We start from the raw sequence: 17447 nt of genomic DNA, 5'->3' as shown, positions 1-17447 counted from the left end.
CTGCAGGGAGGCTAACTCTGCACTTGAGTACAAATACTGAGAGGCTGACAGCTCTATACTAACCAGTGTAAACACCTATGCTAAAATGACTCTACCAAAACAGTTCTCATTTTGAGGACTCATCCCAAAAATTTTTCTATAAAAACACATGTAATATTACAGGATCATCAATTTAACATTTATCCATGCACTTATTGTTGTTCCAGATTCAGCTACTTCTGCCTAAGAAAAACTTACATTTCTTAAATAACAATCTAGACTATCCTACAGTGTACTGCAGATCTACCTTGGGGGCTGGACTAGATGATCTTCAAAGGTCTCTTCCAACCCAAACAGTTCTATGATTTCTCTGAAAAAGAAAAATAAGCTGGTGGAAAACAAAAGCAGAAAAGTAATCTGACACATTTCCTTCCTAAAGAGAGAAAGTGTATTTGGATAAAATGGTTAGAAGCATACAAACTTCTTGTGGTTTAACTATAAAATCGATTTTAAAAAGAAAGTTAAAGGCAACATCATTCTAGTCGGCATTGAGGAACAGTACAACAGCACACAGAGCGCAACAGGTGCAGAGAAGTGCTCCTTCTGAGAATAAACAAAAAACAGCTTAGCCTATCAAACAAAAATGTAAAGGGGCTAGAAGTGAATAATAATAAAACAAACAAACAAAAAAAACCACCACAATTAGCAGAAGGAAATAATCAGACATCAGCGAGGGGAGAAAGCCACGTGGCCACTTCCAGGTGACATGACTAAGTGGACACAACTTGAACTGGCAGGATTTAACGGGCACTGGGGAAACGACCCACATCCCTCTTGGTAAACCACCTTTGGCTTGAATAGAGGAAAGGGGTTTTCTATTTGTATAATCTAAGGAACCATAAAGAGATAAAAATAACCACATTCTCTTTGTCCTATTGAATAGGGGATTAAAATAACTGGCAACGTTTTGTTCTAAGTCATGAACAAGAGGTGGATTCACCAGGTCACAATTAGCAAAGGAGAGCTGCCAGTCCTTGATAAGCATGGCAATTACCATTCTTTTATATACAGAACTACTCTAAGGGAGTACAGCTTCCTTACCCAGAAATAATAGCATATCCTTTGATTTATACAGTAGTCCTCCAGCAATACAACCAACATCCTGTTTTCATCTTAAAAGTACAGATGGGCAGTTAGTCTACAGGCTTTATTTATCAGAGTTCCTATAACTGAGCGCCTTCTCATTATGGGAGAGGGCACCCTCCAATTTAGCAGCATTTCAAACTTTCTGGGTCTTTCCTTCTGAAAATTCTAATATGGTACCTACCCGATCTACAGAGTATATAGAAGTAGCCAAAGTGCTTTGAAACAATGTGACTTAGTTTATAAATATTAACTAAAAAAAAAGTAATATTCTCCCACCCAGGAAGTCATTTAAAAACTCCAAAGAAAACTCAGAGGAAGAGGATTTTCTTACTTTATGGTTTTCAGAGGAAAGGACAGAAATACTGCAAGAATGATCTAAGCTGTAAAATCTCATAAAGCCCTTAAAACACACACACACATTCCTGAGATCTGAAACTATTTCTGTAAGTGCTCCCTGGGTATAACACAGAATCTCTGTAAAATGCTTAAAAGAATGTATGTATTGATTTTTTTTTTTATTAGATACCTCTCAGATTATTTCAAATATTTCATACTTCTCCTGTGCCATCACAACAGTCAGAATATTGTCAGAAATCCAGTATTCTCCACATTCCTACCAGCCAAATCGCATTTTGATTTACACGCTCCTATTCTGTAACCATGCAGTAACTCATGAACATGCCATTGACATGTTGTCATACTTTAGAAAAAGACCAAGACTGCTTAACTGTTAACCACTGTACTTGTTCAAAACAGTTTTAGAAGAAAACATTGCTTGTTGAATACATTAAGTCACTAAAAACTTATGAAATGAGCTATGCTTCGCTAGTTATGTCACCCACATTTTTTACTGATTTACCTTCAAGCAAGTGGTAAGTAGCACTCCAGCAGAATGCCAGTGGAAACAAAAAGGCAATTACTAACACCAATATAGTGCAAACTTCTTAATTAGAAAGTATTGACCCTGATTAAAGGGCACTTGAGAACCTTGAATTTGTCTACAGTGGGCAAAAAAGGCCTGGAGGTGGGGTGGTGGGGTAAAGAATAGGCAAAATTACCACCAACACAGCTACAGCAACAGAAGCTTCAGTGACAAGGTGTGTAGATCAGCTAGACCAAAGTTTCAGCTCTCATCCTCAGTGGTAGAAGCTATGCCAGGGACAAGCTACAGATAGTTCATTTGACAAAATGTCTTCAAAATTTGTTCAAATTTCCCCAAACTTAACTGCAGTCGGTCAGTGCTTCACAGAATGTTGTTATAAAACTAAAGTTCGCGTGCTGAAAAGCAGAGGAGTCCGTGAATCTGGAAAAAAAAGCTCACGGGCAGCTATCTACACAGATGATAGAAGCAGAAAGAGACACAAACAAGAGAGCATTAAAATTCAGCTGCAAACTCTGTGAAATTGAAAGGTCCACCCTCACTATACCCAGTAAAACTCTAAATGCCAGTAATCCAAAACCCCACTGACCTCTCCTAAGTGCCACATTTTCTTTCTCTCAGCAAGTAAGGGTTGGGTTTCGAACATCACCCAAAGGAGGAAAACCATGGAAAGCTCTGGCTTCACATCAGAGAAGAAATTCAAGTTGTGGCTGATGGCCATCCGGCTGTTCTTTTGACACACATAAAAACTATAAAAAATCTGGTCATTGTCATGTTATTACATGGATATAAAGTCACTACCAACAGCGCTAGCTTAAAGCAGAAAGACTTTCTTCGGATCCAGAAATTCAAAGCCGACACTTCAAAAACATCCCCAAACTAAAAGAATATCCTAAGGTGAATACAGGCAAGGGAAGAGGGCCTAAAGCAACAAAAGCATTGCCTTACCTTAAAAAGAGAAAAAGGAATTACCTCTGTGTATTTCTGTGATTACAAACAGCTTGACTTCTCCAAGCTGCAACAAACATTCCACCAGCTCAACAGCAGCCACAAACCTACTCAGAAGCAGACACTAAAACTTCCTTCCACCTAGATTATCCAAGGAGATAGTTATGCAACCTCTGTTAATTATTCTACTACTGTTAAAAAAAAAAATATGGAGAAAAAAAAACGGGGGGGGGGGGGGGGGGGGGGGGGGAGAAAGTGAACATTCCTATCCAGCTCCAGCACCAGATCTCTGAATGAATCAGTCTTTCTCGTTAAAGTCACCAAACTACTTATTTCTCGCTGCCACTTCAATATTTAACTGAAAATATTTGTTAATCAAAGCCACAGAAAAACACAACAGTACATAATACTGGTACAGTGACGTCAGTTTGAGGATGTGATTCATGTTTTCTGATGGTTCTCATTTTAGTGTCAGAAGCCAAATTTTTTTTAATGGGTTAAGCTTAATAACTGCATTTTCACAATTTCAACAAATGTTATGCCATGTTTAGCTATCTCTTCCTACCTTTGATAAAGTACAACGAGCTCTTTCACAAACAGACTGGAGATCTTCCTACCACACTGAGCATTTATTCACATGATACCACAAGCTGACTCAAGGAAACACTCTCAGTGTATGACTGAGAGGTGAAACACGATGTGACAGGATGCGGGAAAGGCCAGTAACCGTAGATAGAGCATTCCAGACTATTTTTTTTTTCTTTTTAATTAAAGTTAAAACCTCATGAAATGATTATTTCTAATCCTGGAGCTTTTTTTTACACGTAGCAAAACTCTTCAGACACTCAACCATCTTTCCTCTCTTGAGAGCATGCTGTTGACAAACTAACCGCACATTTCTCAGTCAGGGTAGGATTTTGCAAGGGTATTTCTATCTTAAGTTGCTAAAGTTCTTCCAAGTGACTCTGACAAATATTTATTTACAAAATAATTCACTGAGCACTTCATTTCCTACTACGGATCTCTGCACCATGAGCAGGAAGAGGCAGCATCAGCTTGTCAGAGTGTGGACAGATTTCATTCAGGAAATGTGAAGGAAAATCCAGTTCTTCATCTCTAGCGGAGACAGCATGCAGGACATCTGTCTCTTCTGCAGAGGGGCAGAGCTTTGACAGACACCATACAGATCTTTCCACAAGACCACTCAGGGTACCAAGTAATTTTAAAATATCTTCATCTACAGTCAAAGCGTATAAAATACTGCTTGGCGTTGTACAGGATGAAATTTCAGCATTTATGTTATGTGTCATTATTTCCAAACATTCTCAATTCTACCATAAAAACTTATACTGGATTAAGTGCTGGCAAACAGTCGTTAGGAAAAAAAAAAAAAATCCTGTAAACCCGTTAGCTGGCAGGCTTTACATATTGGAGCTACAGAATCCAGGAAAACTTTTGGTAAGTACAAGCAGGAAGAAAAAGAGACAGAAGCCTATAAGCAGTATCTTAAAGAACACCATCAAAAAGTAAAAATAAAAATCTATTGATTTGACTATTTCTAAAATTATCATAGCACCAACCCCTTTTTTTTCCCAAATTAAATCACTGTATGTTTTTAAGGTTTCATTTAACATTTACAATTCATTGCGTTTCTCTCCTCCTCCTTTATTCATTTGAGATTTATGGATAAAGAGGCATTACAGCAGTGTATTTTGGGAGGATGACTGGAAAGTTTGTAAGAATGTTTGGGCAGTGGAAATATGAGAACAGTCAAAGAAAGATGCTTAGAAATAAGACAGAGATTCCAACAGTTCAGACAGTGATGTCAGATCCTTATTACTTTTCCAAAATAAGCTACTTCAGATTCTCTCCTATCCCACTCACTATCGACAATCAGCTGTGAAGAAGCGCTTATAAAATGCTTTGGGTTTCCATACCTTCTAGATTTTCACCTTGCTCTTCTATAAAATTGAAGAAGCATTATCTGACATGTCAAGGTCAACGATACCTACGGGGAGGGGGGAATATGTGCCCTACACTGCAGAAGAGCAATCAAAACAAACCCCAAAAGTTACCCAGATTCCAAAATCCTCTGATCCCTGTACATATCATCTGTTAGCAAAACAGAGCCCTCTCACCACCTCCCAAAAAAAACCCAGTCAACTAACCGAAAAGAAACAAGAGAGAAGCATTAAGGAGCTGAAGGAAGAAAGACACATCTGACTCCGCTCCATCAGTTCACTTCTACAACAAATGTCCTGATAACCTGTCATGCAGACATCAATATATACAACTCCGAGGAAGGACAGCATTTAATACATTAAGAAAATTACTGCTACTGTCACAACAAAGTTGTAAGTAAACTCTGATTTAGTTGAAAGTAGAAAAATAATAAAATAAACCCTATTTCATGTCTCTAGCTATCACTGCTGCCTTAAGATCTCAGCTCCAAGTCCTGTGATGTCTAAGGCATCAACCACAGATAAGCAAGCAGACAAAAACTGCAAAGACAGCCAATGACCCCTCCTTAAAGCTTTATATGAAAGGGCCTGCGAAGCCCTTCACCCCTTAAATGCTGTAGCAAAAATAGCCTCCACGCCCATGTAAATACAAGGGAATAAGATGTATTAACCTAGGTAAAACACGATACATAATATTTAAACACAAAGCCACATTTATGAAAAGACAACTCTATAGTTTCAGCATGAAGTCAGGGGAAGAGAAATCAGATACAGGCACAATGGGACACAGGAAAAAAAAAAAAAAAAAAAGATGGAAGGACCAATGTGAAGGGCCAGGTTCTTTTTAAATCTCAAAATTTAAAAGAACGTGAAAAAACAGAATCCAAAAAGCTAGAAATAGAAGGAGTCTATGAAAGAGTTTAAGGACTGGGTCATGCACTTCAAAACAGTTTAAGGTAATAGGAGGAAGAAATCTACTACCCCTCATAAAGAGAAAAAAAACAAACAAAACTAAAACCAAACACCCACCCAAAACCCAAGTGTTGTCTTCCAGAGTATCTGCCAACAATGAAGCAATGGAGAAAGTCCACCTTGCCTTCCAAATCTGCAAAACCACTACAGTTAAGGTGCCTTAGGAACGGTTAAAATTCGTCAAAGTTCCTAAGCATGATCTACGGAGAAAGGTTTTTAGGAAAGAAGCAGTAGCACATCAAAGTTTAGGATTCAGCAAAACAGGACTTTCTCCAAGTAGTGAGTACTTTAAAAACTGAATGAGGTAAAAATAGCTCAAGGAGGGTGCCAAGGATGGAATTACTAAGGCTGCTTTGTAGTGTGGGTGGAAGGAAAGGATCACAACTGCAGGCAAGGGGAAGCGAGAGACCATGAATCAGAGACCAGCAGAGGATACAGAAAAGTTTGAGTCTGGAGACTTCATAGAATAAATGGAGAAAGCAATAACTCTTCAGAAATGAAAGTTTGAGAACCTAGGGACAACATAGTGGTACATGTTTTTTGAGGAATTAAAAGTTTCTGAACTAAAAATCAAAAGGAGTCAAAGCCCAGATTTCTGTTATGGCTTGAATTTGTGATTTTACACAATCAAACTCCTGAAAATCATCAGAAATTCCACTCTGGGCCTTGTTTGTCTTTCAAACTGAAGAACTAAAAAAGAAAAAAAAAACAAACAAACCAAACCACACACACACACACACAAAAATCCATCCATGCAAATAGTTTTTATGCTCTCAAAACCAGAATGGTTTCATATTTAATTCTGCACAACATGCATTTTTAATGAAAAGAACAAAAGGTTTAAGTCCACAGCTCCTACCGAAGAAAGATGTACGTCATTTTTGCCTGAAGGGGTTACAACTGAGCACAATGAGTTATAAACATTTGTTTTCTTAACTTTCTAACTAACAGACATTTTGGCTCCTTTATTTCTTTTACTAGATTGAAAGGCAAAACATTATTCCTCCCAAGTAAAAAATGCTTTCAGCATTTCTGTCACAAGAATAGTCAAACAACAGACACCTCAGTAGTAGATTAACTTCTACCTGCAGCATTACATCCAGTTGTTTAGTCAGTCTAGTTTGACAGTACAGAAGGGACTGCGCTGGGTTTTACAAAAGTCAAGAGCAATACAATGATACTTAAACACACGGCAAAATAATAAATGACAAATGCCAAGTTTGTCAAACTGTATTCTTCCCTCTTGTCCTTCTAATTCCCCTGATACCTACACATGAAAAGCATCTGGGCAACAGTAACCCAAAGTTTGCACTGCTACCCTACTGATGGTCCCTTATCCTTGGACATTCTTATTTAACTCACTTTATTCAGCCCCCAGCACATCAACCTAGGAAAAAAAATAATGTCAAATTGGATGCAACATATAATGAAAAAAAATCAATTTTTCAAAAATAATAGAAAAAGCAGTCCCTTCAGGCAACTTTGTCAATAATTGTATTATAGGGACAACTGAAATAGATGCTTATGCCTTACCCATAGCAAAACATTTAAAAGTTACCTGCTAAAAACTCATGTACAGAGCCTTAGTCTTTGGAAGAAAATCCACCTGAAGGTCTGACATGAAAGCCATGTAAAGTACCAAAATGAAAAATTAATTCCCAATGGGAAACCAAGGCCCATGAAAATAACAAGATTTTTAAAACAGTAAATCAATATTCAGGAATATTGAATTTAAAGGAAATCTTATTTTAAAGAAGGATATCCACATTTCTAATGCTGCTATTTTGAGGCAGAGTGGTGGTGGTGTTTTTTTTTAATTAAGACCATATCACTTCATAGGAGAGATATAGGACAAAGAACAAAACTGTACCATTGTTGGTATTTGAGAAAAATTCAAGCTCATGACATTTCTAGCACAGAGCAATTGTTTGCATTGTTTGGGGAGGAGGAGAGGTTGGTTTGCTTGCTTGTCTGTTTTTAAATGAGATTTATCTGTGTTTTCCAAACCAAGTAGCTATATTTCCAGAAGAGAAATAAAAGTCAAAGAAATGTGCAGAAAGGGTTTTTAAAATACAGATAAGAAAGTCCAGCTTGGGAGCTATTTCTTTAATGAAAACCTCTGTAAAACTAAAGCTTCCAAGAAAACTGATGCTTTCTCATGGAAGAAAGCTTATGCCTAGCTAAAAATATTCACGTGCTCTATTTTCTTTAACTGAAAATAGCAATCCTGACAACCCTAGTCTTGCATCTCAGTCGACATATATGCAAGCTCCCAAGGGACATATTTCATAGATAGATTAGGGATCCATCCTTCAACCACCCACAGCACTTTAATCATTTACAACCACCAAAAGACACACATAAATGTACATGCCCCTTCTGAACTGGAAAACATTCTAGCAAATGAAAAACTAATCCAGGAATTCCCAATTCTGTAAAGATTCACATGGTATTCCACTTCTCATGCATAAAAAAAAAAACATTTCTTAAACTATGAAAAAAATGCACTTTTATCTACTAGCCCATCACCATGCAGATTTCAAGCCAGAACGCATCTACTGGAACTCCAGTTAATAAATGTTTAAGTTTAATTTCATACAAAGAGTTGCATTTTTCATTGTGGGACCTTACCTCAGGAAAGAATTCAGGTGAAACCTCAACTTTTTAGCTGCTTGTTACAGCTCAAAACAGCAGGGGTGGTTTTCCCCCTTGAACTCTCCATTGTCGCATGCTGCACTGTCAGAGTTTCCTCTTCATTGTGCTAATGCTGGGCATGGCCACAGAACACTACAGGAGCCTAGGAGCCAACATCTTGGCTTCTTGTCATCCTCGAACACCTTGACGTCAGCTCTGAGTTTTAAAGTAGTATATAGTGACAGCAAATACTCATAGTAAAGAGCAACTCCTTCTCCAACAGCAGAGCGCTGTGTGAACTTAAATCAGAGCAGCAGGTCAGCTGTGGGGGAAGCAAGAGCCAGGTGCAAAGCACGCCACAATCAGATCTGTTTTAACTTGCAAGCAGCCATAAAAGAGAACACCCAGCATTCCTTGTACCCGGCTACATTAACAGAGCAACTGATCATATTGACTTGTTAATTGCTAGAAAAACAAAAATATTTAGTTGAGCAGTGTAACATTGTTGCAACTCAAATGACTGTTGGATAACTTGGCACCTGCTGCCCCCAGCATACACAAAATTACAAGAGCCATAGCTAGAAACAACAGCAGTCAAGCTAGAAGAAACTTTCTTCCAAGCTACAGTCAAGGAAGTCAGAAGCAGTACTGGACTTCATGAAGGGAGAGCTATTTATATGTTTGTTTGGGTGTTTTTTTTTGGGGGGGAGGGGTTGGGTTTTTGGGGGTTTTTTTTGTTACGCCAGATTACAGGAGAAACCATTTATTTGTGACCAAAATATCCCTAGTGAGTTAATTTATTTGTCAAAGGACAGGAATCCTGTCAAAATCTTCAGTTTCCTCTGGAATCTAAGCTTCTAGTCCTCTACAATGGGCTCTTTTCTTCTTCCACCCAACACAGATGCACCTACTCAACACAAACGCTGATCTTCAGGTTTACATAAGCACTGTAGTCTCCTTTAAAGTTCACAAAAAAAAAAAAAAAACCACCACAAAAAAACAAACAAAAAAACCTCTAGTAACAACACAAAGAGCCTGTCCTAAGACAACACTGAAACCCACCTTCCAGTCTCAAGCACTTCTTCCCCCCCACATGCCTCTGATACCTCACCAACTAGCTCTCACTTTTGCTTTTCACAAAATATCATCAGACTTGGACAAAGCTTTGAAATAACTCTGCTGATTTCTCTATTTGTGTATTACCCTCCCACACATTTTTTCACCCTAGTATCCACATTCCTCAACCCCCTGATGTTTCCTTGATCTCATTCCCACAGCAACACGCTCCAACAGTGAACATTACCACTGACTACTCCATAGGCACACAGCTATGACTTCAGACTTGACAAAATCTGAGTAATCAGACCAGTTTTTAAACTCAACATTCAGTTCATGGCACCTCTGTGTCATGTAACTGTTTGACGTTGCCTTGGTTAAGGCAGATACATTAAAAAGAACAACATAATCACCTCAAAGTATTACATATATGTTCAGAACTCAGCTGGCAAATTACCCCCTGGAATGATTAGCATTCAAGTGGCTCTTGATGGGCATCCACCCATGAAGTGGCTAACTCCCCATTTCAAACATGCAGCAAACTCTGGTCACAAATACTCAAAGTTCTTTCCATTTTGTTATTGCTCAGTTAGTTGATCTTCATCAGGGTCATGGGGCTGAGAAAAAATGAGCAAATTATTTATCCTGAATTCCTCAGTCTAAGAGATAAAGCACATCTAAGTTTAGACTACTTGTTAGACCCATCCCAGCCTGACTTCTGATCCTAGATAGTGCTAACCACAAGCACAAAAGGTCTTGCATTTGTTCATAAGTAAGTGTATACAATAACATAGTATACAGAGCAGTAGCAACAGCTAATTCATTGCAAGGTAAAAAGACGTAGTTTTAGCCCTGACCTAAATTTCACCAAACTGAGCAAATTCAGACACACACACACACAGTCTGCTCCTGTGGCTTGGCAATACAATGCTTGGTTTGAAGTTATTTCTACACCTTCTGTCCCATCCCACACTCCAGGACAGGGAGGACTTTCACTTTTACTTGAACAAACCTGTGGCTAACGTTGTGAACTCGCTCATCCAACAACGTGAAAAAGAGAGCTCACCTCAACATTCTAAGCTTGATGCTTGATACTTCTTAACACAGCCACAGCTGATGTCTTCAGAGATCCATATTCTGATGGAAATAATTTGATAAAAACTCAACAGTTACACACACAAGAGAAAAGATAAATTTCTTTTCTTTCTGAAAACATCTCTCAATTCCTGACACAGCCCTAACCATGGAAAAAAGACTTCTCTCCTGATCTTATTAAACTTTTCACATACATTCACTGGGCCAAGCAACCAGGGAACAGGAGCAGGAAAACACACAAGGAGTGTTTCTCACAGTAAGCTAACAACCAAAGCTCAGTTGGGCTCTGCCCCCTCCCCACCCCAACCATCTTGATCTTCAGCCCCTTGAGACCAGCTGTATCTCCTAAGCAAGATTTCATCAGACACAAAAAGAAAATGACAAAACAAAGGGATTTTGCTTAGGTAAAGCAGGCCAGAAGCCGTTATTCTGAAAGTAAGCATACAGCTTTAAATGTGATTTAAAGGAACAAATGAAATAATGTAAAATTATCAGGAACTGATTAGAGTTGAATTAAAAGCAAACCTCAATGTGCATTCTAATATTTCAAAGGAAACCAACTGTCCATTTACCGAAATCCGTATCTGCTCCAATATTTTAACAGCATATTAATTTACAATGCAGTTCATCATAAAAGCCTGTATCATGTAGTGAAATCTACTCGATAAAGTAAAAATTTTTTACTCCAGGGTACATGATTGCTATCCAGCAACAGCAGGAAAACTGTATTCAAAAGGTAGGATACCAACCACAGCCATTATTTTTTTTAAAGTATTAAACCACACATTTTCCTATCATCCTGTAATGCAGCCAATACATAAAGCCAATTCAGCTCTGTGACGAACAGGAGCAGACTGTGTCACTGGCCTAGCAGGAGCACAGAATTATGAGTGCTGCCCAGACTCAGGGCAAGATAGATGAGCTATAAAATGCCTAAAAGTAGGTCCAGCCAAGTTTCTTCTGCTACCAGAAGAAACTATGTGGGATGTCCAGCCAGTTACTGGGCACACCTCCTATTCACTATATTCCACAAAAATTCCAGTTAGTTACTGGGCACACCTTCTATTCACCCTATTAAAAAAAAAAATATCCAGCGGAGACTGTTTTTAATAAATCTTCACTGATTTACCTTGTTTGTACAGTGCAAATCGCACTGGCATATTTTTCCCCAAATTCAAGTAAACATTTTTATCCACACCCAGTTTTAATAAACAATTTTTCAATAGGACAGCATAATTCTGCATGCAAAAAAAATTGTCTTTCACATATAATTACAGGATCCTTTCCCAAAGCTTGTCGCCATAGAACTGATAACAAAATTCTACATTGAAGAGCCACCGATTATTAGGTTATATAGAAGTTCCAAGGCTAAATAAACATCAATCCTTGAAAACTCACAAAACACCTTTAACGCCTCTGGCCTTCTTGGCAGTTAGCATAAATAGACTTTTAAGCTGTGAAGAGTTATCAGTAATTACACCACATATCTCCAAACTGTGATTTAAGAACACATTCACTGGTAAACACCTTTCAGCTGTGGATTAACAGCATTCTCCACCTGGCTAGACAAGTTAAGAGATATACCGCACTGTCACATCATTTGGTAATACATTTAAAGAAAATTGCTATTTCAACTGAAATTCTTCCCAGATTGCACAATTTTTCCTATCGTCTCAGGGAGAGAATTACAGTACTGCTTACTCTTCAAAAACATATCTGTGGATCATTTTCAGTAAACTGGGAGTTGCCGTTTTTGCTGGTATATCCAGATTTTTTTCCTCAGATCCAGCGTTTCGATGAGCAAATGAGCCTATCTTCAGGAAATAATTAAGACTGCCAATAAAGAACTCCTGTTGTAACAAAAAAGGAATGGTAAACTGATTTCCTAAGTACCAAATTACATAGGAACAGATGATAAAAGGCCTGAAAATATATCTGCAGGACTAATGCAAAGGAGCACTGCTGTTAGCTACGTGTTTTTTTAGAACAGAGACGTGAATGCTGACAGATGCTTGAAGTCACATTAAGGGAACAAACTATTTTTCCTGACTTAGTAAGTCAAGCAGCAGCCAAAATCCAGCGTAACCAACAGCTTCATGGCAAGCAACAGGCCTAGAGAAACTGTCAGAACAACCAAAATCTTAATTGTGCTTTTGTGCTTGTTTTCATGCCCCTGCCCACAAGTAAAACTGCGGACTTCCAAAACGTGCTGTTTTAGCCATTCAGTCAATATCCACTTTATTTCTCAATGGCCATACGTGAATGTGGCACTTCCACAAGGCCCTACGCGAATAAATCCCACTCCTCCATGAGCCTTCCACATTCCCTACAGCCACAGCTCCCATCCGAACTGATAGCTACTGCAAACACCACAGGGACCTGACCCACCACCAGGTACACCCGCCTGCCCTGCAGTCACTTGGTCAGAAATCCAATTAATACTTTTGCATATAATATAGAAGCTTCCAAAAAATCTTGGTGTTAAAGAAATACAGTCACCATGTATTTCGCCCCTTCTATTTACAGGTAACTCCAGAAATAGTATTTTGAATCCCTCAACTTGCTTCTGAAGTTATGGAGTGGATTAATTTTCTTCACACATACTTGAATGCTTCGTGGGAAGCCACCCTCCTCCTCCTGGTCCGGAAAAGGGGGCAGGTTAGATATAAAAACACATTCTTTGAAGTTACATTTTCTGACAGATTATAAGCAACTCCTCAGAGGAGTCTAACATTTAAAAGCAAACAAAACAACCCTTTTACTTTTCCTAACAGATCCTGCTTGTTTATTCCACGCACGCCCCCCGCGCAGGCAGCTGCCCGAGCAGCACAGCACCCCGCTCGCCCGGGGCCGCCGCCGCCAGCACTCGCACACCTTGCGGAGGGCCCGGCGGGCGCGTCCCGCACACACGGACACGGCGGGGCGGCGGGGTACGACGCTAGCGGCTGCTGGCGAACCGCAGCCCGGCAGAGGCCCCGGACGGCGGCGCCGGCGGGCGGGTCGCGGCTCGTCCCTGCGGAAATGCCCGCGGCCAGGGGCGAGCCCGATGCTGCCGCCCGCAGCCGCACACGCCGCTGCTCACCCGGGCACCGCCGAGGAGGGCGCCGGAGACTCGGCGGGCGCGTCCCGCGGCCTCGTCCCGCCGGAGAGCCCGTTCCCGGCCAGGGGACCCAGCCGACGTGCCGTCGAGGCGCGGGGCGGCGCTCTGCCTGTCTGCGCCCGCCGCGCCGGCAGCCGTTTAACGGTCGCGCTGCTCCACCTGCCTCCGCTCCCGGTGCCGCCGCCTGGCTCCCGCCGCCGGGGCAGGGGCACGCACGCACTGGCCCGGCCGCGCCAGGCGGCCGCCGAGCGCCCCGGGCCGCCGCCCCGACGCCGCGCTCCCGGCCGGCCGCGCCTCCGCGCCCCGAGCTGCCCCTCGCACCTCACCTCACCCGACCCCCGCGCTCCCGGCCTGCCCGCGCCCCCACCCTGCGGCGAGCTGCGCTTACCCTGCGGGCGGCGGGGCGGCCGCCTGCGGAGCGCTGCCGTCCATGCCGGCGGCTGAGCGAGCGCAGGTCGGCTCCCGGGGCAGGGCGGGCGCAGCCGCTGGGATCCGCCCGCACAGCGCCTCGGCTCCCCGCCTCACCTGCTCGGGGCGGGCTGAGGGAGACGGCCCCGCTCCGGCACCGCCTCGCCCCCGAGCCCGGGCATGCCCCGCTGCTCACGGCGCGGCCCTGGGGCGCCTTCCCGGGGGGGCGGCCGCGCACGGGGCCTCGCTGAGCTGCCTGCGCCGGGGCGGCCGCTCGCCAAGCCGCACCTTGGGCGGAGGGGGAAACCCCCCCAAAAAAAAAAAACCCAACACCAAAGAAAACCAAAACACCACAAAAACTTCGTGGCGAGAAACTTGAAACGCGGAACCTTCCCCGCTGCGGGCACCCGCGGAGGAACAGAGACTCCCTGTTCCCGTCCCAGCCCCGCCCGCCCACCCGCCTCCACACACCGGCTCCCCCTCCAGCGGCCGCCCGGCCCGTGCGGGGACTCCGCTCGGCCCCGGCCGCGGGCTGTCAGCGGCCAGCGGGGGCAGGGCCGCTCCTCCCGGCTGGAATTTTCCTCTCCCCGAGCGAAGCGTCTCGGCGGCCGCCACGGGCTCGGCCCTTCCCCATTCCAGCCACCAGGGCGCGGGCCGAAATCCCCGCAGGTGGGGAGAGCCGGCCGGGGCGGCCAGACCCCGCGGTGTGATCCAGCGCCCTCAGGAAAAAAGCGCAGCCACCAAGCCGGGTCACCCTGTCCCTGTCGTCGAGCGCGCCGGGGACTTGTCCCGGGTGTGTGTCTTGCGCTGGCCAGAGAACCATTTTCTCTGCATCATCACCCTGACCAGAACATGTTGGAAACAGCTATGGTGATTTGAACATTAATGAAGCTACTAAATCAGCCCCCCTGGGCTCGCCCCCCGCCCCGGCCGCAGGGACCAGCGCTGCGCCCCGCGGATGCCTGCGGCGGCTGAGGCACAGCGTGACCTGCCCACGCCACGGGTGACTAACTACCGTGCTAGGAGCGGTGTCAGCTGGATCTTCAGTTTGCTCTCGGAGCGTGACGGCACTTCAGTCTGTTCTGCGTGACAAGCTGCCCCTTCCCAGCGTCCAGCCAGCGGACCCGGCGGTCCGCGCTCCTCAGCCGTGCCAGCACGGAGCGCCCTGCCCGTGGGGCCGGGGGATGGCACTGCGCAGCCAAACAGCTCCTTATGCAGGTGATGCTTTGGCCAGTGCTTAACAGAAGTGGAAAAACAGCCAATGACAAAGCATTTATACCTTTTTTTTTAATAGGAAAAGAGTAGAACATTGCATTCTAGTATAAATGTCCTTGCCCTGACTAGTTCTGACATCACACATCTGGAAAAAATATTATAATTGACCATTCTATGTTAATACGATTCATAATATGAACATTGTTTAGAATATTACTGTACACGGTACAATACAGATACTGTACGTCAATAACATTTTGCTTCTCCCTGTACACCTTTCTCATTTGTACTGTGCTTCTTGAATATTTTCTTCTGCTTTTATTTTCTGCTTCTTCAATAGAGATTGAATAACCCTGAAGCTGCCTGTTTTGACAGACCCTAGTGGTGGTTCACACCCTGAATAACCACATGCCATTATCAGGCACACCCCACTAATCTGTGTATGTTTCTTAGACAAAAAATTAATCACTGATGAGTCAGATGGATTTCCCATGGTCCAGTTTTCAAAGAGAAGGTGTTCAACAAATTGATCAGTAAGAAGAATCTCAAGAGCAATCCTACTGAAGACCTTACGTAAAGCTCTGACCTGTTTTCTCTTTTGACAGTCCACTTCTGTTGTCACGCTCCTCAAATTGTTTGGCCACTTCCCAGGTGAGGAAGAAGGTTAACAAATTCCTTTGTGTACTGGCTATTCCGGCACTCAGGGTTGGGTAACTTTCTGCTTTCAGTGTGTAGCCTCGGTTTAAGTACAAAAGAACTTCATGTTTCCAACCAGATACTTCTTGGGGAAAACCATTAGGTGACTGCATCTTCTAAAATGTAATGAAACTCCAATGTAGGAAAGGCATGAGATGATTCAACTATAGCTGAATCTATAGAAGACCATTGTAGCTGATTGTATATTAGAATAATTACAGCTGGTAATTGTTGCTGCAATGTCATCCGTTCTAATAAACATTACTGGACCTCCATAAGGAACTGTTGTAGCATTCTCTTTAAAATCTCATTTGAAAACCAATGTATGGTATCGTCTAATTCTTTTGGCAAGTACTAATGCCAAGAAGATTGCGATCTATTGAATAGCTCACATGGGCTAATAATAGAAATTCAGCAATGCCAGGGAAAAAAAGTGACATTGGGAAAATAATCTAAAATAATTGTCAGTGGTGGCGATCTCCGACAGGGACTGGGGAATTGTTTCAAAAAGCAGTTCACTAAATAATGCCAATCTCACTTAAGAGGGGGGAGGTTATGCTTATCTCCTCACTCTACCACTTCTCTTATCCAAATCTTCATTGATAACTAAGCAGATCTGAAATACTGATCACTAGAAACACTGTAGACTCTAAACTTGAGTGCCTGAAGGCCATGTTCTGCAGTGACAGTTTTATGACTAGCCTTAAAATAGTTGGGTTTACAAGATTCTGGAGATACCGTTTGTCCTAGGGATCTCAGTTTCTAAAAACAAATTCTAGATTCCTATGGCACTTTGCTTTTTCATAATAGAAAATCAGTTCTGCGTTAGAGTTTCAAAAGTTGTTGACGGAGTCAACTGCTCTTTTTTTATTATTCTATTTTTATAAAGTTCCCAACTTTGTCCTGACCTCAAAATGTTGCTCATATCAAGCAAACAACTCACACACACAAAAAACAGATCGCTGCAGCAGAGAAAACCAAGTGGGCTATTAACACTCTTTGTCTCTCTCCCATTGAACAGTGGAAAGAAAAAACATTTAAAGAAAAGTTCCTTAGCTTTTTCAAGCTGATCTGTGAAGATAGCATTGTAGCAGTTAATGAAGTGGCAGGTTATTAATTGCACACACAGTTGCAATAATGTCATCCTTTGTCTATGGTTTGAGGTAAAACAATCATTTATCTGGAGGCATTAATCTGTGTGACAAGTCCCCACCCCCTGTGCTCAGTGAATGTACTTGGTGCCATTGTATATTCAGTATAAATGTTTGTAGATTAATACCCAGTTCTCATTACTGTTAGCATAACCTTCAAGTTCTGCTTGTAGTGAGAACTGTTAACTATTTAAACTGCTATTTAA

The 17447-nt window shown here is 42.4% G+C and overlaps 1 protein-coding gene across 2 annotated transcripts in view; it reads right to left on the bottom strand.

The window, feature by feature from the left end:
* Nucleotides 1-14376, bottom strand: part of COBLL1 (cordon-bleu WH2 repeat protein like 1) — an 86388-nt gene extending 72012 nt beyond the window's left edge. Inside the window, exon 1 of one of the 2 annotated variants that reach the window (XM_056349136.1) lies at nucleotides 14297-14376. In XM_056349136.1, coding sequence (XP_056205111.1) covers nucleotides 14297-14361 — 65 coding nt within the window. In that variant the 5' untranslated portion in view covers nucleotides 14362-14376. The other variant, XM_056349138.1, reaches the window with a different exon arrangement.
* Between the last annotated feature and the right edge of the window lie 3071 nt (nucleotides 14377-17447).

The sequence above is a fragment of the Falco biarmicus genome, chromosome 8 (genome assembly GCF_023638135.1).
Source record: "Falco biarmicus isolate bFalBia1 chromosome 8, bFalBia1.pri, whole genome shotgun sequence".
In the NCBI taxonomy this organism is placed as follows: Eukaryota; Metazoa; Chordata; class Aves; order Falconiformes; family Falconidae; genus Falco; species Falco biarmicus.
This window is presented reverse-complemented; position numbering and strand designations above follow the sequence as displayed.